At 41.9% G+C, this 23,119-nt stretch overlaps 1 protein-coding gene across 1 annotated transcript in view; it reads right to left on the bottom strand.

The window, feature by feature from the left end:
• LOC127028624 (integrin alpha-1-like) overlaps positions 1 to 23,119 on the bottom strand; it is a 92,418-nt gene that overhangs the window by 38,498 nt on the left and 30,801 nt on the right. The window contains exons 3-8 of the mRNA XM_050914345.1: positions 19,728 to 19,840; positions 18,668 to 18,756; positions 18,463 to 18,577; positions 17,669 to 17,796; positions 3,166 to 3,314; positions 883 to 1,033 (exon numbers count right to left, since the gene is read on the bottom strand). Coding sequence (XP_050770302.1) covers positions 883 to 1,033; positions 3,166 to 3,314; positions 17,669 to 17,796; positions 18,463 to 18,577; positions 18,668 to 18,756; positions 19,728 to 19,840 — 745 coding nt within the window. The remainder of the gene's footprint in view (positions 1 to 882; positions 1,034 to 3,165; positions 3,315 to 17,668; positions 17,797 to 18,462; positions 18,578 to 18,667; positions 18,757 to 19,727; positions 19,841 to 23,119) is intronic.

The raw sequence follows: 23,119 nt of genomic DNA, 5'->3' as shown, positions 1-23,119 counted from the left end.
ACACTGGAGCAATTCAAATTTGGTTCTAGACAGGAATTTTATTGCTAAAAATTATTGCAGCTTCAAGGACGACTTTTTCTTTAATGATCTCTAGCTTTACAAAGGAAACCACTGAAAATTTGTGTGCTACTGGATTCAACTTTAGTTTTATATCTTTCTTTAAATTAAAGATAACATCTTTCTTGAAAATGTATGGTTCTATACCACCTCATTGTACCAAAACAGAGAGAGAGAGAGAGATAGGAATGGAGAAGCAACAATCCAACGTACCTTAAAAATTAATGAGAGAAAACAGATGATTCCAGTATAGAATACACAAATACAGTGGTGAGTTCACACCAAATCTATCATTAATGTTTCCATATTTCTCTATATGGGTTAACCTCCATCATGTTCATTCTCTCATTCAGCTACTAAGTTTGCTCAACATGAAAATGACAACTTTAGAATGCCAGCACACAGAACAGCCATAAAAAAATCTGTTATTTGTTGATGGTTTACATTTGCTTTTTTTCTTTTGAAGTGGGTAATGTGTCTATAGAAATTGTTCAGAAGATCTGAACTAGTCCACTCTGTTCAATATTGCTCTTAACAAAAAGGATTAGATTTTATACTGCCCCTCAAACTCTTTCTCCTTTTTCTTCACATGCGCGCGCGCACACACACCTGTCATCACCAGGAAGACAGTTGCTTTTTCTTATGTTCTATAAAATCAGAAAGCAAATTTTTAATGTTTTTTTTCAGCATCTATCTTTTTTTCCGCTCTGAGATGATTATATTTCCATAAAGGTTCTGTGAAATGAACTTTTTAAACAAATATTATATTTGAAAGATGAAACATGCTTTTAAGATTCTGAATTTTTCGCATTAATTTTCACTTACAGCAATAGCAAATCTCTGAATGTTTTCATCTTCACAATTATCAATTGCTTCTTTTAATCTGTAGTTGTCATGTGATTCCCCATCAGTCACAATAACCATTACTTTTTGTACTCCTCGTCGCGCACCATGAGCCTCAATAAAAGCCTCTTTCCTAAAGGGAGCATAAAGGGTTTGGAGAAAGACAATGTCAGCATTTAGCACATGCATCACTTTTGCACAGTCAACCATAAACTAAAAGATTTTATATTAATTAAGAAGCAGGAAAAGAAAATTAATATTAACCATGAACAAATACAAACAACAGCAATTAGAACTTACACAACAGTTCATGGCCAAAGAGTTTCACAAGCATTCATTCATTATTCATTCGAGAGCGACAGCAGAAAACACAATGCTGGATAGTGAAGAATTCTTCTCCTATCCAAATAAACTTTTGGCACCTTAAAACAGCTTTTGGCAGAAAGAAAAAAAACAAAAACAAAAAAACCAAAAAAACCCCACCAAAACAAAAAAAAAACCCAAAACCCACAACACAAAACCAGCCAACACCCCCCTCTCCCCAAACCCGCATACAGAGAAAAACTCTTTCCACCCTACAGCAGCACTTCAAGTGGTCAAAGTATTTATTCAGCTACTAGCACACCTCTGCACATCTACAGCAAAATTGGGTGTTGCAGATGTGGCAGAAGTAGTTTGCAGGTGAGCGGAGGCAGGTTGGGGCGACCGGTTGAATTCTACAGCTGCAGATGGGCAAAGGGGCACTGAGGTTTTGGGCAGCTGCTCACCCAGACTCTGGAGGGGACCAGAAAAGGCAAAGCTGGATTAGGGCTCTGGAGGAGAAGGAAGGGAAGCAGGGCTTCCTCTTTTTAGAAAACTACCACAGAGCTATCTAAGACTGGCCACATGGGTGAAAGCTAAGATCCACCGCTGATGATGGCCAAAAGTGGATGGGTAGGAAGATTGCAAGAACAGAGGAAGCTTTTCCTGATACTTCCTGTATATACAAGCCTGCAACAGTTCATGGTGCACAGGGACTTTCTGAACCACATGTGGTTTCTGAATATTTAGCAATTCTCAATTGGCTCTGCTTTTGTGAACTTGTTCGGACTCCCTCAAACTTCTACTTGTATACAAGGAAAACATTACTGGTGAGTATATAGGAATTTCATGAGGTTTAAGACATAATATCAACAGAACTTTGGTCAGATAATCAAATAGTTCACCAGAAAGATGCTGCACATTTCAACTAGATGGTTGTTTGGAAAGGGAGAATGCAATCTTTTATGGAATAAAGTCATGCTGTCATGTTGGAAAAAAAAGTAGAAAAGAGAAAAGATACAAAAGGTTTAGTAATGCAGATCATTGCTATATTCATGTTTATCAATGAGGTCCATTCTTAGGTATCCTTTTGTGCTAATACTATTTCTGAGCATTTTAAATGACTTTGGAAACAGTTTTTATTGAAATGGACAGCAAACTAATGGCAAACTTTGTCCATTTGAGCAAGTAGTTTCAACTATTTGCTCAGTAATGATTTCAATGAGCACAGAACCAGGACAACATTGTAGGGTTTTGTATTGGGTGTAAAGTCCCTCTCACTTTCTTCTTTTTTAATTGTACTCTGGTTTCTTATCTTTCACATAGTCCATAACCAGGTCTGATAGGCTAGGAGTAGAAATGGATAACTGCCTGCATCAGTCATCTGGGAGTTTGATTTTGCATTTACTGTCTATTCTACAAAAGTCAGATTTCATTTTTCTCATAAAGGAAGCATTTCTAAATATGCTATTACTACAACAGATCTTTAATCTCCCAACAATCCAGAAGCTTCAAAGACTTCAGATATAAAATTTCTAGACTTGCTGACAATTATGGGCTCAAACCCTGTATTAATCTTAACCTCATAAGGAAGACAAATTAACATTAAAAAGTTCTATTTTCTCCTGTTTCCTCTGAAAAACTTAATTTCCTTGATCCCTCTACAGACACAGTTCCTACCTGCTTTATGTGGACAAAGATTGTCATCCCTTTGCTTAGGACTACAACCTTATTTCCATGTCTTTTTTCTTTCCCTATTTCCTCCATTCAAGAGACAGCTACCTTTTCCAGGTGCCTTATACAACTGCTCTAGAGGTTGGACAGAGTCTGTTTATCCATCCTCCTCCTAAATTTCATTTGCTTAGCTAAAATTAAGTCAGATACCAGTCACATCATATTTTTGATTTATAAAATCAGAACTGAGACCATTCCTACCATATGCAGGACAATATTTTGCAAACATACCTTGCCGTATCTATTCCAAGGGCTGTCATAGTTTGTGTGCCACCCCGCTGGTGTATTCTCATAGCTGCAGCCATCACATCTTCTGTTGTTGAGTATGTATTTAGGAAAAATTCATGGACTACAGTCTGTCCATACTGAACAATTCCAACCTAAACCACACAGTTTATGTTAAAAATCAACCACCCTTAAAGAAAGCATCTGTCTCTCTCTTGCAGTGGTGTAAATGCCCGTCTGTACCTAAGACAGGAAAAGAATTGAACTCTGTGTGTTTCCCCCAGTATGAAACACCTATTAGCATTTGAGCAAGATTAGCTAGAAAAGTCGATTTCATGAAATGTTTTGAAGTTTCTAAATTGGTTTTATTAAAAATAGGAACAAAGCCAAAAGCAGGCTCAACTCCTTGCTCTTCCTGAATTGCAGTAATCCGTGCTGCAGCTCTGCTCTCCTCTAGGCCAAGGCATACCAATGCCCTAGCCATCAGTCACAACTTCAAAAAATAGTTTTCTTTATAGCATACAAGGCTATGTTTCACTTACGACTTTGTTCGTTTTATCTAATTATAGTATTCCTATATCCAATAAGCTATTTACCCTAAACCTAGCCTAGAAATGGCACTGCAATGCCAAATTTAGGCCCTCAGGATGAGAGGAAGACCCAAGTACCCTTATCTTGATGAAGACAGCAGGGCAGTCCAGGACATGGTCATTCTCCCAGCAGGAGGTAAGCCAAAGTAAGACACCTGACAAGTGCCAGAGAGGACAATGTGAATAAAATAGTGGCTCCTGGAACGGGAGGATGATGGAAAGACTCAAGATGACCTCAGCAGGACAAATCTCTTTGCGAAAGAGCAACATATGGGATTGGAACCCAACCACAAATGCCTGAAGGAACCTGCTGCAAAAAAATCCAGTGAAACAAAAAGACAATGAGCAATATCCTTAAATATTAATTAATTTCTCTCATTCATTTCTGTCAGTTTTAATGTTTTGGTAGGTTCCTAACAGCTTTTACTGTGGAGAATCCACACAATGTTCCATTAGCATATTTCAATTTTACGTTACACGTGGCAATTTATAGATGTTATTTAGGATAATGCAGTATTACGTGGCATATTTATGTCTCACTCATCTATTATTAAAAGCACTCTAGCATTTAGATACTTGTCGTGGTTTAACCCCAGCCAGCAGCTAAGCACCACGCAGCCGCTCGCTCACTGCCCCCCCCACCCCTGGGATGGGGGAGAGAATCAGGAAAAAAAAAACCTCGTGAGTTGAGATAAAGACAGTTTAAAAGGACAGAAAGGAATGAAAAACAATGATAATGATAATAATAATATGACAATAGCAATACTAAAAGAATTAAACTATACAAAGCAAGTGGTGCACAATGCAATTGCTCACCACTCATTGACCGATGCCCAGTTAGTTCCCGAGCCGCGATCCGCCCTCCCAGTTAACTCCCCCCAGTTTATATACTAGGCATGATGTCATATGGTATGGAATAGCTCTTTGGCCAGTTTGGGTCAGCTGTCCTGGCTGTGTCCCCTCCCAGCTTCTTGTGCCCCTCCAGCCTTCTTGCTGGCTGGGCATGAGAAGCTGAAAAATCCTTGACTTAGTATAAACACTACTTAGCTACAACTAAAAACATCAGTGTGTTATCAACATTATTTTCCTACTAAATCCAAAACACAGCACTATACCAGCTACTAGGAAGAAAATTAACTCTGTCCTAGCTGAAACCAGGACAGTATCCACCCCTTATTCCATACCATCTACATCATGTCCAGGTCCCACACTTCCCAATACATTTTCAATTAATCACCACCACTTTTGCTGCCTTTTAATACATATACACACAGATATCATTCCCTTAATCTATAAGCCTTTAAAATGTCCATTTAAAATGTTCGTTGAGTTCATTCAGTCCATGACTTTGGACTCCATCTATCATAACAGTCTGTCTGGGCAGGAGGGATGGTGCGAAGTCCGCTCACTCGGCAGAGCAGGATCCGGCTTTGGTGCAGTGCAGCGGGCAGATGACATTGGGCGCAGCAGGAGGATGGTGTGTAGTGTTGGATTGTTGCATGCTGCAGTCAGTCCTGGTTCCATCACTACTGCACTTCACTCAGTTTTGTCAAAGTTCATTCTTTATTAATCTAGATAATTCTTACTGTAATACTGTTGATATAGCATATAACAACTATAGTAATGATGACATACAGTGGCAAGATTATATAGCAATCAACATCATACAATTTTATCTATTGGCTGTTCTCACCTAAAATCAAATCCCCTTGAGGCACACATCGGACTTCCCCATCCTTCCGCATCACCCACCAAGTGCACCCAGGCCCTTGAGCAAAAGCAATCCCACGAATGGGTTTGCCTTTGCCTGAGGCAGGAGTAACCCAGACTGTTTTACCTAGCATATTTTTTATGTGCACTACAGGGACCTTATCCCCTTCTACAGTACGTAAAAGTTCTGATTGGGCGGGGCCAGCTCGATTGGCAGATCCTCTAGTGTTGACTAACCAGGTGGCCTTTGCTAGATGTGTATCCCAATGTTTGAAGGTCCCACCACCCATTGCTCTCAATGTGGTCTTTAACAGTCCATTGTATCACTCGATTTTCCCAGAGGCTGGTGCATGATAGGGGATGTGATATACCCACTCAATGCCATGCTCTTTGGCCCAGGTGTCTATGAGATTGTTCCGGAAATGAGTCCCATTGTCTGACTCAATTCTTCCTGGGGTGCCATGTTGCCATAAGATTTGCTTCTCAAGGCCCAGGATAGTGTTCCGGGCAGTGGCATGGGGCACGGGATATGTTTCCAGCCAGCCGGTGGTTGCTTCCACCATTGTAAGCACATGGCGCTTGCCTTGGCGGGTTTGTGGGAGTGTGATGTAGTCAATCTGCCAGGCCTCTCCATATTTATATTTCAGCCATCGTCCCCCATACCAAAGAGGCTTTAACCGCTTGGCTTGCTTGATTGCAGCACATGTTTCACATTCATGGATAACCTGTGCGATAGTGTCCATGGTCAGGTCCACCCCTCGATCACGAGCCCATCTATATGTTGCATCTCTTCCCTGATGGCCTGAGGTGTCGTGGGCCCACCGAGCCATGAATAATTCACCCTTATGCTGCCAGTCCAGATCCACCTGAGCTACTTCAATCCTAGCAGCCTTGTCTACCTGCTGGTTGTTTTGATGTTCTTCAGTGGCCCGACTCTTAGGTACATGAGCATCTACATGATGTACTTTCACAACCAGGTTCTCTAGCCGGGCAGCAATATCTTGCCACAATGGGGCAGCCCAGATGGGTTTACCTCTGTGTTGCCAGTTACTCCGCTTCCATTGCTGCAACCACCCCCACAGGGCATTTGCCACCATCCATGAGTCAGTATAGAGATAAAGTATTGGCCATTTTTCTTGTTCAGCAATGTCTAAAGCCAGCTGGATGGCTTTCACCTCTGCAAACTGACTCGATTCACCTTCTCCTTCTGCAGTTTCTGCAACTTGTCAAATAGGACTCCACACAGCCGCCTTCCACCTCCGATGCTTTCCTACAATGCGACAGGACCCATCAGTGAACAGGGCATATTGCCTCTCATTTTCTGTCAGTTTATTATACAGTGGGGCCTCTTCAGCACGCGTCACCTCCTCCTCTGGCGGTGATATTCCAAAATCTTTGCCTTCTGGCCAGTCTGTGATCACCTCCAAAATTCCTGGGCGACTGGGGTTTCCTATTCGACTTCATTGTGTGATCAGTGCAACCCACTTACTCCATGTAGCATCAGTTGCATGATGTGTAGAAGGGACCTTCCCTTTGAACATCCAGCCTAACACTGGCAGTCGGGGTGCTAATAGGAGCTGTGTTTCAGTACCAACCACTTCTGAAGCAGCTCGAACTCCTTCATATGCTGCTAATATCTCCTTTTCAGTTGGAGTATAGCGGGCCTCAGATCCTTGATATCCCTGACTCCAGAACCCTAGGGGTCGACCTCGGGTCTCCCCTGGGTGCTTTCTGCCAGAGACTCCAGGTAGGGCCATTCTCCCCGGCTCCGGTGTAAAGCACATTTTTAACATCTGGTCCTGCCCGGACCGGCCCAAGGGCTACTGCATGAACTATCTCCCATTTAATCTGTTCAAAGGCTTGTTGTTGCTCAGGGCCCCATTTAAAATTGTTCTTCTTCCAGGTCACTTGATAGAGAGGGCTTACAATCAGGCTATAATTTGGAATATGCATTCTCCAAAAACCTACAACACCTAAGAAAGCTTGCGTTTCCTGTTTACTAGTGGGTGGAGACATAGCTGCTATTTTGTTGATCACATCCATTGGGATGTGACGACGTCTATCTTGCCATTTTATTCCTAAAAACTGAATCTCCTGTGCAGGTCCCTTCACCTTACTCTGTTTCATGGCAAAACCGGCCTTCAGAAGGATTTGGATTATTTTCTCCCCTTTCTCAAAAACTTCTTCTGCTGTGTTGCCCCATACGATGATGTCATCAATGTATTGCAGGTGTTCTGGAGCTTCACCCTGTTCCAGTGCAGTCTGGATTAGTCCATGGCAAATGGTGGGGCTGTGTTTCCACCCCTGGGGCAGTCGATTCCAGGTGTACTGGACGCCCCTCCAAGTGAAAGCAAACTATGGCTGGCACTCTGCTGCCAAAGGGATTGAGAAAAATGCATTAGCGATATCAATTGTGGCATACCACTTGGCTGCCTTTGACTCCAGTTCATATTGAAGTTCTAGCATGTCTGGCACAGCAGCACTCAGCGGCGGCGTGACTTCATTCAGGCCACGATAGTCTACTGTTAGTCTCCATTCTCCATTAGACTTTTGCACTGGCCATATGGGGCTGTTAAAGGGTGAGCGAGTCCTGCTGATCACTCCTTGGCTCTCCAGTCGATGAATCAGCATATGGATGGGAATCAGGGAGTCTCGGTTGGTGCGATATTGCCGCCGGTGCACCGTTGTGGTAGCGATTGGCACCTGTTGTTCTTCAACCCTCAGCAACCCCACAACCGGAAGGTCCTCAGAGAGACCAGGTAAGGTGGACAGCTGTTCCACTTCCTCCGTCTCCAAGGCAGCTATACCAAAAGCCCACCGATACCCCTTTGGGTCCTTGAAATACCCTCTCCTAAGATAATCTATGCCAAGGATGCATGGGGCCTCTGGGCCAGTCACAATGGGGTGTTTCTGCCACTCATTCCCAGTTAGGCTTATTTCAGCCTCCAATACAGTTATAGCTGTTGAGATCCCCCTGTCACCCCAGAAATACAAATAGGTTCTGCCCCTTTATAGCTTGATGGCATTAGAGTACACTGTGCACCGGTATCCACTAGAGCCTTATACTCCTGTGGGTGTGATGTGCCAGGCCATCGAATCCACACAGTCCAATAAACCCGGTTGTCCCTCTCCTCCACCTGGCTGGAGGCAGGGCCCCTCTCATCCTGGTCAGAGTATTTGTTACTCACTTCTTGTAAAAATGACTTAGAGGTCCCTTCAAGAGGGTCAGAAGCCCTTCTACTTTGTCTGGAAACCGGAGCGGCATCTTTCCTGGAAGAATCCCCTTTTCTGGTTGTTTTTCCTTGCAATTCACGTACCCGTGCATCTAGGACCGAGGTGGGTTTTCTATCCCACTTCCTCATGTCCTCTCCGTCATCACGCAGGTAAAACCACAGGGTACCCCGCGGTGTATACCTTCTATATTCTCTCTCTTGATCAGAGGAATGTTCACTCCTAATAGCTGAGATATTGGTCTGTACAGGTGGGGAGTAGGACTTTTCGATCAGTTCAATCAGTTCTTCGGACTTTTCGGACAGTTTTTCCACAGCCGAGACACAGGCTCGTAGGGATGAAGAGAGATTTTCTTCATATTGCCGGAGTTAGCGAGCCATTTCATCCACTGTCGGTGCCTCTTCGTCTTTCCAGGTTAGTACTGCCAGTGGGTTGGCATACGACGATGGTGCGCTCCGTACAAACTTCCGCCACATGGGTCGTGTGCATTGAACTTCATCTGGATCTCTGAGTAATTGTAAACTGTCCGGGTCATAATAAATCATCTCTAGCACGGCTAATTCCCTCAGGTACTGAATACCTCTTTCCATGGTGGTCCACTTGCCTGGTTGACAGATAACATCTTCCTTGAAGGGATACCTTTCCTTCACACTTGACAGGAGTCGCCTCCAGAGGCTGAGGGCTTGTGTCCCTTTTCCAATCACCTTATCAATGCCACCTTCCCTAGCAAGTGATCCCAGCTGCTTGGCTTCCTTACTCTCTAATTCCAGGCTACTAGCCCCATTGTCCCAGCATCGGAGCAGCCAGGTGATAATGTGCTCACCTGGACGACGGCTGAAATCTTTTCGCATATCCTGCAGCTCACTCAGGGATAGGGATTGGGTGATTACCTCTGGTTCTGCCTCTTCCTCCTGTTCTCGGGATGGCCCTGGTTCATCTTCATCCTTCACTAAACAAACTGATTTTTTTGTATATTTCTTCTTCTGTATAGGGGCGACTGATACTGGCACAGGTTGGTTCTCTGGTTCAGCCGCAGCGCCTGTCGCAGGGGTCGGAGTAGCCGCAGTGTCTGTTGTGGGGGCTGGAGTAGCCGCCTTGCCTGTTGCCAGGGTTGCAGTAGCTGCTGTGTCTGTTGCAGGGGTTGGAGTAGCCGCAGTATCTGTCAGTCTGTTTTCCCTCCCTTCCCCCTGAGGGTGCTGCATAATATCGAGCAGTGTTTGGTAGATACTAGCCAGGGCCCAGCACAGTGCGATAAGTTGTGCCTCTTTGGAATAGCCACAGCATTTTCCTTTCAGATAATCTATCATTTTATCAGGGTCCTGTAGTTGTTCAGGAGTGAAGTTCCAAACCACTGGAGGTGAGAAGTTCTCTAGATACCTGCCCATTTTCTCCCACATGCCATGCCACCCATGGTTATTAAGCCTCGGGGCAGATTTCTGAAAGGTATTCTTAAACAGTTGTTTAACCTTAAACAAGGCCTGGAACACATTCAGGAGACATAGCAACAGGAACATGCTGGTTTGAACATCCCAAGGATATTCAAAATTCTCAAGAGCCACTGTAATTTGCCTGGAGGAGAAGGGGAAGGTGAAGAAATGTGTCTCCCCCGTGGCTTGGCTCTCCAATGAGAAAAGGTACAAGGTACAATTATTAATAGTTTCTGATAGATGGCTCCCGTAGTACGGAGGTGACGGCAATGCTGAGTACAAACACCCGATTAGTTTCACGACCTGCACTTCTATCGTATCATAAGCCAGTGTTACAAAGTAGAACAACATGATAACTCTGGCCCAGTTCCCACGGGTGATAAACAGCACAACAGGGAGCATATACTGCAAGTAAGGTATTACATAACACAACTCTAAGAACAAGCGCACCAACTTTGAGAGCAAATACATCAACATTGTGATCAGCAACTATTGAACTAATATAATGTATGTTTATAACAAATTTGTTCTAACACATTCCAGTCAGATTTGTCGTTATCTCAACCCATTGAGCCCCACGTTGGGCGCCAAAAAAGACTGTCGTGGTTTAATCCCAGCCGGCAGCTAAGCACCACGCAGCCGCTCACTCACTGCCCCCCCACCCCTGGGATGGGGGAGAGAATCAGGAAAAAAAAACAAACCTCGTGAGTTGAGATAAAGACAGTTTAATAGGACAGAAAGGAATGAAAAAACAATGATAATGATAATAATAATATGACAATAGTAATACTAAAAGAATTAAACTATACAAAGCAAGTGGTGCACAATGCAATTGCTCACCACTCATTGACCGATGCCCAGTTAGTTCCCGAGCTGCGATCCCCCCTCCCAGTTAACTCCCCCCAGTTTATATACTGGGCATGATGTCATATGGTATGGAATAGCTCTTTGGCCAGTTTGGGTCAGCTGTCCTGGCTGTGTCCCCTCCCAGCTTCTTGTGCCCCTCCAGCCTTCTTGCTGGCTGGGCACGAGAAGCTGAAAAATCCTTGACTTAGTATAAACACTACTTAGCAACAACTAAAAACATCAGTGTGTTATCAACATTATTTTCCTACTAAATCCAAAACACAGCACTATACCAGCTACTAGGAAGAAAATTAACTCTGTCCTAGCCGAAACCAGGACAATACTGAAGATCAATAAGACCTCTAGGATGTTTATGCCATCATATTATTTTAGAGGTGGCTTAGTATGTACTTTGCAATTGCTTTATAGGTGGTTTTTTAGGTACTTTCATAAGCTCTCAGATTCTATACAATGTTTGTTTGCTGGCATCCATTGCTTGTATTTAAACCAAAAGTGTGACTTGTAGTAGAAGGGTTAGAGTTGGATAAATATTTGATGCTAAACATCAATATCATGATCATTATGAAAACCTAGTTACATAAGATTATATACTACATACTATTATGATTATAGTCCCATAATCTATCCTACTTAATTGCTATATCCTTTTGAAAATACAATCACAACTGGAAGAACTGATGTAATTTCAAAGTTACAAGTTGCTCTCTTTAAAGATATTTTAATTCTCTCTTGGATGCATGCCCTCCTCCACCTGCAGCCGAGAGCATCTGGAGGCTGCATGTTCTTGTGGGCAGCAGCCTATTAATCCTGCACAGTGTTTACACAACAGGCTAGGGCACACACTGTATTACAGCTCACAGCACTCATGTGGCACCAGCTAAAACCCAAGCTGAAGATGAAATTTTTAACCCGTTCCCTCCAAGGCAGCTATTTTGTGGCATGCATCTAAAGTGACACACAACATAATCTGAACAGGATGCTGCTGGTCATTTTAAAAGACTGCCATTAACTGTTGATAAATGAGAGGTCTTCATCATGCTTGGTCTTCTGGAGCAGGAGGAGTGCATCAAGTATTCCAGGACCATGCACAAGCATAGCCAGAGACTGTTGTATGCCAGGGAGCCTGCCACTGTGGATTCACAGGCTCCTTATCTGCAGCTTTGAGGATTTTATTGCTACCAAGGATTAAATCAACTATTGACTGCTGCCAGGATCAGGGTGAAAAGTATCTGCCAGTCTTTCATGATTCTAGAAACCCATGTTGGTGTTGTCTTTTTCCTAAAAAAGGATTACAGGCTGAGACATTGAGTTGTATCATTTCCTATTTGAAAGGAAATGCTGTCTATAATCACAGCAAGTAAACATTTTGAGCATTTCCTTTTCAGGAAGTGAATGGGAAGAACATCTGAGCCTGGAAAACTGCACTGTGCTGCATAGCTTGTAAATCAGGAAAGAAGGGGGGCATGTGGTTATCTTATGGGATACAATTGTTCTGTGGGACCTTTCCTTAGCACTAGCTTTGAAAACACTGATCATCATGTTCTACATATTTCATGGCATCAAAGATGAGCCATTCCTCAAAAAAGGGTAACAAAAAGCTTCCCAGAACTGACAAAATACGACTAGGCTGCATGTTCCAGTCTCCTGCAGGATCATAGAATCAACTCCACCTTGTAAAATTAGAATTATATTTATTAGATAGCAATGAAGGTTCGAGCTTTTGCAGTGTTTTAATCTAATAGAAAACTATAAGTGACACATCTACGTGATGCAAGTGTGCCTTTATGGGACAATAAACCTGTTCAAACTGCATAACTTCAGCAAGCCCCTAAGAATGACACTTACAGGCATTGTATGTTTTGATTTGCTTGTTTAATTTAAATCTGGAAAATGCAATAGTACTACACAGAAGGACATAATTCTGTTCTGCTCTAGGAAACCTAATATTTTTCCCAGCATTACTGACCATAATCTATTGAACATCTTTGTAATTCCTAAGTTTATGTTTCCTTCCTGTCGTGGTTTAACCCCAGTCAGCAACTAAGCACCACACAGCCGCTTCCCCCTCCCCCTCCCAGTGGGGTGGGGAAAGGGAAAAAAAAAAAAAAAAAGTAAAACTCGTGGGTTGAGATAAGAACAGTTTAATAACTAAAGTAAAATATAATACTAACAATAGTAATAATGAAATATAATAATAATGAAAAGGAATATAACAAAAAAGGAAGGGGGGAGAAGAAAAAAAGAAAACTAGCGATGCACAATGCAATTGCTCACCACCCGCTGACCAATGCCCAGTTAGTTCCCGAGCCGCGATCCACACCGCCCGGCCAACTCCCCCCCGTTTATATACTGGGCATGATGTTCCATGGTATGGAATACCCCTTTGGCTAGTTCGGGTCAGCTGCCCCGGCTATGCTCCCTCCCAGCTTCTTGTACACCTGCTTGCTGGCAGAGCATGGGAAACTGAAAAGTCCCTGGCTTAAGAGAAGTGCTACTTAGCAACAACTAAAACCTCAGAGTGTTATCAACATCATTCTCACACTAAATCCAAAACACAGCACTGTACCAGCTATTAAGAAGAGAGTTAACTCTGTCCCAGCCGAAACCAGGACACTTCCCTAGCATTCCATGGCTTTTATATTACACAAGGGAATAATTCTTTAATTGTCCCCAGTTCCTGTGAAAAAGTGTTGTAAGAGAGAACAGGCAAGTGAAGGACTGTTCTACTTTGGGACAAAACATTTTTGAGGACAATTATTTATTATTGTTCTATTAGTGAACACAGCCCCTTAATTTGGAAAGCATATTCTTGCTTTGTGCACTGGTTTTGGACGGGATAGAGTTAAATTTCTTCCTAGTAGCTTGTATAGGGCTATGTTTTGGATTTGTGCTGGAAACAGTGTTGATAACACACTGATGGTTTTAGTTGTTGCTGAGCAGTGCTTACACTAAGTCAAGGCCTTTTCTGCTTCTCACACCACCCCACCAGCAAGTAGGCTGGGGGTGCACAAGAGGGGTTGGGAGGGGACACAGCTGGGACAGCTGACCCCAACTGACCAAAGGGATATTCCATTCCATACCATATGACATCATGCTCAGCAATAAATCTAGGGGGGAGGTTGGCAGGGGGGCCACTGCTCAGGGACTGGCTGGGCATCAGTCAGTTGGTGGCGAGTAATTGTTTTCATTTGCATCACTTGTCTTCCTTGGGTTTTATTGTCCTCTCTTTGTTTTTTGGGTTTTTTTGTTTGTTTGTTTTAGTTTTTTTTCCCCTCCTTTCCTTACTTTTTAAAAAATTATTATTTATTTTTAATTATTAAACTGTTTTTATCTCAACCCACAAGTTTGTTTCTCACTTTTACCCTTCCAATTCTTCCCCATTCCAACGTGGGGGGGGGGGGGGAGTGAGTGAGCAGCTGCATGGTGCTTAGTTGCTGGCTGGGGTTAAGCCACAACACTTTGCCAATAAACTAATCTATTTGGTAAAAAACAACAACAACAAAAAAAAAACTAAATGAAAGGAAAACCATTTAGTACATAGAAATTATATGCTAGGATTTCCACCATTGGGATGTAGAGGAAAATCAGAAATATTTTTGGTTGTACTTAAATCATATTTAAGGTAAAAGAAAAGCAGAGATGCCTTGGGAAGCACTAATGGATAATACATTTTATCATATGGAGAGCTTGCTAAAAATACCTGAATCAAAGCAAAATTGAATTAATTCTGGTACATTTTGTTTGCTCCCAAGGACTCAGACAGAAACTACTTGTAAACTATTGCAAAGGTCGGTCTTCATTCTGAATCTTTTTAATACCTCTTTAATACACTTCCATTCTTCTGGAGATAAAACTGATCATAAGATATGACATGGCATGACTTATTAGTCCACTGATACAGTCTCTTTGGAGATATAATAAGATACAGGTCAAACTACCTATGTCATATTAATGGAGAAATAAAACCCGCCTGAAAATTTTTGAATGCCATTCCAACATCGCTTTAAAGCTGGAATTGAACATATCAAAGTATTGTGCTTTCTCTTTTGATATTCTTCTACCACAGAAGGTATATAAAGGATTAAAAAACACACTCTCATATTAAAAAGACAATTATCTCCACAAAAGTTAAAAAGACAAAGAGAAAAGTAAAAATGATCTTGCTTTGCAGTTACATTAAAATGTACAATAAGGCAGGGAGAAATATTTTGTTCCTACTTGTACCATTTTTTCCTCATTTAATTCCTTCTTCTATTTCTACTTTATCTTCACTTTCCCTTTACTTCTATTATCCCTAAGCTCAGGATATGCAGTTTAACCATCAGTACTGTGTTGTGGATTTTTTGGAGAACGGAAAGAGGAAGGGAAGGAAGTATTTCTGAAAAAAATTATACCATAAACTTTGGGTTTTGCATATGAATCTTCTGGCTTTCAAATTTGCCAAACATGGGAAACTGAGGAATTTCTCTTCTGACTTGCCACAAATCTAATGACTGTTGTTCATGGAGGGGGTAAGAGAGAGTGGAGGGGAAATAAATAAATAAATAAATCTCCCAAGCCTCTAATCAAAACACAGTTTTAAACAAGTCGCATCCAAGCCGCTAAGGAGTTATTCTGTAATCACCTCATTCCTTTCCCATACAAGAAGAAAACAATCTGAAGTCAGTGAAAGTCCACCAATTTCAACGTGCTCAAAAATCCCCAGAAGATGAACATGGAAAAATCAATTTAAAACAGACAGAAAGTAAACAATTGTTCCTTTATTTCTATTCTGTGCTCCCAGAGGAGATGGGAGAAACAAGCCTGCTCTGTTGTTTCTCCTCTTCCCCATTCAATAGTCATTTAAACACAGTTTCTGAGAAAGGAGACAGTGTGGGTGGAAGAGATGGTATACATTTCTTACTACCTTTAGCAATGCCAGGGTTCTCAAACAGAGAGCTCAGAGGAAAGGAGAGGGATGGGATATATTCTGGGGAGTGGGGGGAAAGGTAAGAAGTCCCGAGAAAATTCCATCTAGCTTTTGCCTCCCATTTCCAGTTTTTCAGTCTCTCTCCCTTTTCCCATTCTTATCTCCCTCTCAAATGTTTCTGCTCTTTAGCAACCAGAAGCTGACGTTCTTGAGTGAATAAGCGTATGTGTAAGAAGAGGGGCAGCTATGCCAAATTGTGGAAAGAACGGATTTTGTAGGTGGAGATGGCTGGCTGCTGGAGTGCAGGCAAGCAAGCGGACCTTTTGTGCACAACCCATGCAGACAAGGCAGGATTCAAAAAACAAACATGACAGGTGTGGCAATGTAAAAATTTAGGAATTGCAGGGTGAGGAAGAGGGGTGAGGGTGCAGTAGAGTTGATTGCCCTGTTTACTATTCCCATGAAGCCCTTTGGGCAGAAGGCAGTGATGATTTCCATGCAGCCACTGCCCCGTACTAGGAAGTTCAACTTTAAGTATTTTCCCAAGATGCCATGTGTTTGAGTAATCACCAGTTTAAGGGACTGGGAAGATTTTTTTTTTCTTTCCCTCCTTTCTGTTAAATTTGACAAAGTGTTTTTCCTTCTTCCTCACAATATCTGGAAGAACAGCGTGTTTAGAATAACAGGACACAATTGTAAGGTTGACAGTTTATAAGTAATAATTTTATCAGCCAGTGTTCAGTACAGACAACAGGGGAGTTAGGTGGTAACTCACAAACCCCAATTAACTTGGAAAATGACAGGGATACTCTGCAGACAGGTATCCTTTACACCTACTCACAGTCTCCTTTGCAAAGGCAGTCTGAGGTGATTCAGGAATGAGCTGAATGTTAGGAGCTAACCTGAAGTAGCAAAAACCCTAAGTATTGGCCTGCAGCATGTCAAATATCATACAGGATCCCAGAAAATCCTTGATTTTGGGAGGGGGGGGAAGGGAGAAGTGAAAGGAAGACCCGGTTTCTTCTGTTGCTGTTAATAAAGCTGTCTGAGTTAAAATGTATCCCAGCATCTGTGTTTCCCCCTTCCCTGATTTCTGCTCAAATTGCTATTTACATACTCTATTCAGCAGACTGTGAAACACATGCCAGATCCTCAGCTGGGTTAATTGGTTGTAGCTCCATTAATTCTGGTGGAACTGTGCTGATTTATAGCAGCTGGGAATTTGGCCCTCTCCATTTATTATATAAATGCAGTGTCTACCATTAATAACATGCAGCTTAACAGCCACTCGTTAATTACGATTTCAAATGTTTAGAAGCTGTATGTTCAGTGCTCCATGGTACAAAATTTTGAACAGTGCTCCAAAAAGCTTATAATCAAAGGCTGTCTGAACCATGTCTGTGTGCCTCAGAGGAGCAGAAATGACCTTTGTGCTATGAAGTACAAAAGACAACAAGAAGTGGTTGTGGAAAGGAAGGAAAGTGGCAAAGGACAACGTTCAAACAGCCTCACTTAATGCACTTAACTTTTGTCTCTAGGTTAGAAATTCAAGTTTCTCCAGAATGCCTGAACAGTGGGGGGAGGGAGAGCCTCCCTGACATCACTACTTGGCAGCAGACACTGACTTAGTTGTGGTTTCAGCTATTTTGTTTTAGTACCCCATTGCCATAAGTTCTTATAATTGAAGAGCTTCATAGATGATGCTCTCATCCCATTTCCTGTAAATCCTTTTTTCCCCCACAAATTAAACAACAATAAAATATCTACCATGTTACCTGTGTTTGCTGAGGACCTATATCCATGTTTTTCAGGAGGCTGTTTAGGAAGGCTGTGACACTCTCCCATGGATAAATGCTGTTGGACCCATCAAGGACTATGGCGATGTCCAACTGGGTTTTACACTCTGCAACACAAATTGCCACATAAGAATTGATACTAACAAGGATCAAATATATCTCACAGCTCCAGTTACTTTTGTGATTAGTAACAAACACATATCCTTCTACAGTGGGGCTGAACTGACATGTTTGATGCAAACTGTCATTCATCAACTTTTGCATTATATTTTATGTGGTTTGGTGTTCCCTTTATCAGCAAGGCACTTTCTTGTAAGCAGAAACTTAAGAATGGGATTAGAGGATCACATAACTGGAGTATTTACCAGTGACCCCTACCTTCTTCAATGTCAATCTGCTCCTCTTTGATTTTCCAAAGGACTAGGTCTTTAAGATTTTTATCTATATTACTAAATTGGGTTTGTATTGGGTCTTAACATGCCATCATTATTTAAAGAGAGTCTTTTGGCCATAAGTAAAAAACATAAGCAACTATTTTTAGCAATTGTGTTTGGATGTTACATAGCCCTCTAATGTTTGTTTATACTGAGATAAATTCCAAAAGTAGCAAAAATTTAGATTATATATGGACAATTAAAACATTTACTTAACTTGGTAATGCTGGCAGCTAAGGAAAGTAGTTCATACTTTCTGGTATGCCTGTGTGTATACATTTGTCCTGTTTGGCACTTTGTATTTTCAGACACACGCGAGAATTCCTGTGGCATACATACCTTGCACAGATGGAGCAATTGCCTCGACAGTTTCAAAAGTGGAGCTGACATTAGAGCAAACTCCAGTTGTGTAACGCAAACGCCCACATTTATAAGCATAAAGTGGTCCACATGCCTTTAAAAGATGAAAAAGGGTGAAGTGTTTGGTATGGTACCTGAGGAAAATACAGACTTCTTTTAAAATTGGCAAAAGGTCCTTTCTTACCAGAAAGCCTCCTTTTGGGTTAGTCACTAAGGCTGTTCCAAGAGTCATGTTTTCTTTTACTTCCATCACGTCAGGAACTGAAGTAGCAGCTATAAATAGATTAAAATGTTAAATATTTGGGAACGTGAAAACAAAATGTTAAAGTATATATCCCCTAGCATAGAGCTTCCAGCTACTGAAATAAAACCCAGACTGACACTGGTTCCATCAAATATTTTAGCACCTTTCCTCCTCCTTCTTCAGTTGCAACAAACAAGAAAAAATTCTGAGACTGGCTTTTATCCCAGAAAATTTGTCTGGGTTGCCGTCTCAAATAGTTTTCTTGAACCACAAAAAAAAAGAAAAAAGAAAAAAAAACCAAAACAGCACAATGAAAGCAAGAGATTTCTAATTAACAAAACTGTGTGAACAGTACAAACATTCATTTTTTTCACCCTGTCCTGCTATAAATGAATTACAGCTTTTGTTTGTTACTGTTACATTACTGACATTTAGGTTTTCAAGGGAAAAGAGGAGATAAAAAAATACCGTGATAGGTGTATTTAGTGAAATTCATATTAACAGGAAGTCTCTTCCTGTCTACATCGCGTATCTCTTGACATGAGCAAGAAAATTATTAATATTTACCTGTACTGTATTAAGGTGCTTCAGCCTGGTTCTGGCTAGTTATGTTCTCATCAAAAGCCTACTGATGGCATTATGAAGGCTCTCATTGGCTTCAGAGAGCTTTAGAAAGGGTAACCCATGAATCTATGCTCCACGGCCTTTCTGGCTCCATGGCCAGGATTGCCAGAGTCAATTAATGCCAGTTATAATAATGTTTTGATAACACAGCCAAATGCCCATTCTAAAATGATCAGCATGTTTTCCGTAGGAGAATGAGAGGCTTTAAAAAGAAAATTATTTTTGATGTTAAACACAACTTTCTTCACATTTAGCTCTGGAATCCTAAGTAAATTTTCTCTATAGAAACAATTCTAATGCATATTTATTAGCTAAAAATCTCCTAAGATCTGACCTCTATTATTCCTCCACGACACAGCTTTATTTTCTTTCATACCTGGTAAGTTCAGTTTTATGCAGGGTGATTGGTTGTCCTTTCCTACAGGGCATTTGTATACATCTCCTGTTCTTTTCTCAGGTTGGCCAACTAACGGTGAACCAATAAGTACCCTGCAAATGAAATATATTAGCTGAAATTTCTTCTTTCTTAAACAGCATGAAAGTCAGCAAATAAAACTTAGAGAGAGCACAGCTGCAGCAAGCTCTGCACAGAGTACAGGATGGAGAACAAGAAAAGTATCTATTATTCTAGTTCAGATACAAGGAAAAGCAGTCATTCTGTCTCCTCTTTAATAAAGAGCACAGAAAGGATATGTTCCTATATACCAAATTACACAACAGAATAACATTAAAAAAATTCCAGTGGAAAATATAAGCAGTATTGGTGGGTGGATGACAAGTAATACATAAGGAAATATCTGTTTTATTTAGTATCTCCTTGATTTTTAATATATTTTAGAAGAAAATGTATTTTCAATTCTGAGACCCCAAATGCCAAAGGAGAGGCTCACAGGCACCCAGAAGAATTCAGTCTTAAGTAATGTGAGCCAGAAATGTAAAATACATAATTTTTCCTCTCATTAATGAAAAATAATGTCATTAACAAGGTTAATTATTAAAAGCAGTTTCAGTTTTTTTAAATTTTAAGGCTTTTTATCCTGTGCACCTCCCTCCCCCCCCCCCAAAATTTGGCATGATCAAAAAAATCACTATTCTCATATAGTACTTTGTAAACACCACAAATTAGCATCCATTCCTAAATCCAGTTTTCTGTAGGAAATGCTGTTTAGCGATGGACACTGTTTTTATTCTCAAATCTTCATTAGCTACACTAAATAGCCCAGCATTACCCAGCAGATAACAACTGGCTCCATTAAATGTGTAAGGAAGAACTCAGATTAAATTAGAATTCACAGTACACACTGGAAATTGAAATCCTGCCATTAAGAGTAATAGTTCAGTAAGATTTGCTCCTGGACACTTAGGTGATTGTGAAGAGTTATCGAGAGAACCATTTCTACCTTTAATCATAAATTAATGAGTCTTTGACTAGAATGACATAACAGGTAAAGTGTAGCCTACGGATTAAAAAGGGACAGAAAGGAGAATTTAAACCCAGTACACAATCTAGCTTTTAAAAAAAAACAAAAACAAAAACATACTGGAACAGCTCATTGTGATACTAATAGATTTTTTAATTAATAAATTCTAAAGCAAAATAAAATGTTCCAAGTACATACTGGATCTGACTGGTCTTTCAAGCTATATGCTGTAACATATGGGGTTTTTTGTTTGTTTGTTTGTTTTTTTACAATAAAACTTAGAAGCAGGCACTACAACCTGTTATGCATCCTTGACTCCCATTTAACTGCAGAGAAGCTGAATGTGCTTGACAACCCACAGGAGGTGATCAATGCTCAGCAGGATTATATCCCCATGTTGTTCTTTTCTCACAAAGAGCCCCATGAACAAAGAGAAGTGGTTTGAAAGGTTATTTTGTATGTTTGCACAGAGGATTTTTTTTTTTTTAGGGGACCCTGGTTTTAATCGAGAAACATCCACAGTCAGCTTTACAGAACATCTGTTGCTGAAAAGCTCTATCCACAGTATCTAGGTAGTGTTACAGCAGTTGACAAAGCATCACAAAGCTTTGTATATTTATTTTTAACTATCAACCTACAGATTTCCTGCTCTGTATGTTGTTATGCTGAAAGCAACTTGAAAGCTTGAAAATTTAACAGCAGCTCTGGAGTTTAATTTCAGAGATGTTCAGACCTATCACACTGGTTTAGATACCTGTCTTCCTTCAGCTACTGGAAGAGTCGCCTTTCTGGCTCATATTATATTTTACTCTTGAAAGGTTTCAGGACAGTTTACAACAATATAGCTTACTTTGCAAAATCCCAGCTCCTAGAATGAATACCATTTCCTGAAAGTCTAAATTAGCTCAAAGAAGGTCAGTATTAACCTCCCACGACCCTCAAGCAGATGTATATTTAAACATCCTACAATTTGGGCAATCAAGAGCTAGCATTTTCAAAAGCAGGCTCTGAAACTTCATTTCAGTGAACATCCTCTATGGCTAATAGTGAACACAGATTTGCAGTGGTGGACAGACTATCAGAGCCACACAGCCCTGGTGCTTGCAAGGGAGATTGTTCAGGCACTGCAGAACAGTCTGACCTGGCTGTCAAGCAGCCACATGCCCATTGTCCCAGGCTGCCAGTAGGAGTCCCTGGGGTTAACCAAGAATGTCAAATTACTGGCAAAGCTCTTGGAAAATGTATTGGGTTTGCGTGGCAAGGTTTTGGTAGCATGGGGGGGGGGGGGGGCTACAGGGGTGGCTTCTGTGAGAAGCTGCTAGAAGCTTCCCCTATGTCCGATAAAGGTAATGCCAGTGGGTTCCAAGATGGAACCGCCGCTGGCCAAGGCCGAGCCAATCAGCAACAGTGGTAGCGCCTCTGGGATAACATATTTAAGAAAGTGAAAAGAAGTTACAGGGGAGTAGGAGTTGCAGCCAGAGAGAGAAGAGCGAGAATATGTGAGAGGAACAACTCCGCAGACACCAAGGTCAGTGAAGAAGGAGGGGGAGGAGGTGCTCCAGGTGCCGGAGCAGAGAGAGATTCCCCTGCAGCCCGTGGTGAAGACCATGGTGAGGCAGGCTGTCCCCCTGCAGCCCATGGAGGTCCACGGTGGAGCAGATATGACCCTGTGGGAAGCCCATGCTGGAGCAGGCTCCTGGCAGGACCTGTGGACCCGTGGAGAGATGAGCCAATGCTGAAGCAGGTTTGCTGGCAGGACTTGTGACCCCGCGAGGGACCCCACACTGGAGCAGGGGAAGAGCGTGAGGAGCCCTCCCCCTGAGGAGGAAGGAGCAGCAGAAACACCGTGTGATGAACTGACCGAAACTCCCATTCCCTGTCCCCTGCACCGCTCGGGGGGGGGGGGGGGGGGGGGGGGGGGGGGGGGGGGGGGGGGGGGGGGGGGGGGGGGGAGGAGGTAGAAAGTTCGGGAGTAAAGTTGTGCCCGGGAAGAAGGGAGGGGTGGGGGGAAGGTGTCTTTAAGATTTGTCCTTATTTCTCATTATCCTACTCTGATTTGACTAGTAATAAATTAAATTAATTTTTTCCTGAGTCGAGTCTGTTTTGCCCGTGACTGTAATTGGTGAGTGATCTCCATGTCCTTATCTCAACCCATGAGCCCTTCGTTTTATTTTCTCTCCCCTGTCCAGTTATGGAGGGGGAGTGATAGAGCGGCTTTGGTGGGCACCTGGCATCCAGCCAGGGTCAACCCACCACAGAAAACCAGAGAAATCTGCAAAGAGTGATGGAGATCTCAGGATTCCCAAACCTTTTACCATTCAATTGTTATTTCAGTCCTCCAGCCCAG

Source organism: Gymnogyps californianus, unplaced genomic scaffold (assembly GCF_018139145.2).
Source record: "Gymnogyps californianus isolate 813 unplaced genomic scaffold, ASM1813914v2 HiC_scaffold_37, whole genome shotgun sequence".
Taxonomy (NCBI): Eukaryota; Metazoa; Chordata; class Aves; order Accipitriformes; family Cathartidae; genus Gymnogyps; species Gymnogyps californianus.
This window is presented reverse-complemented; position numbering and strand designations above follow the sequence as displayed.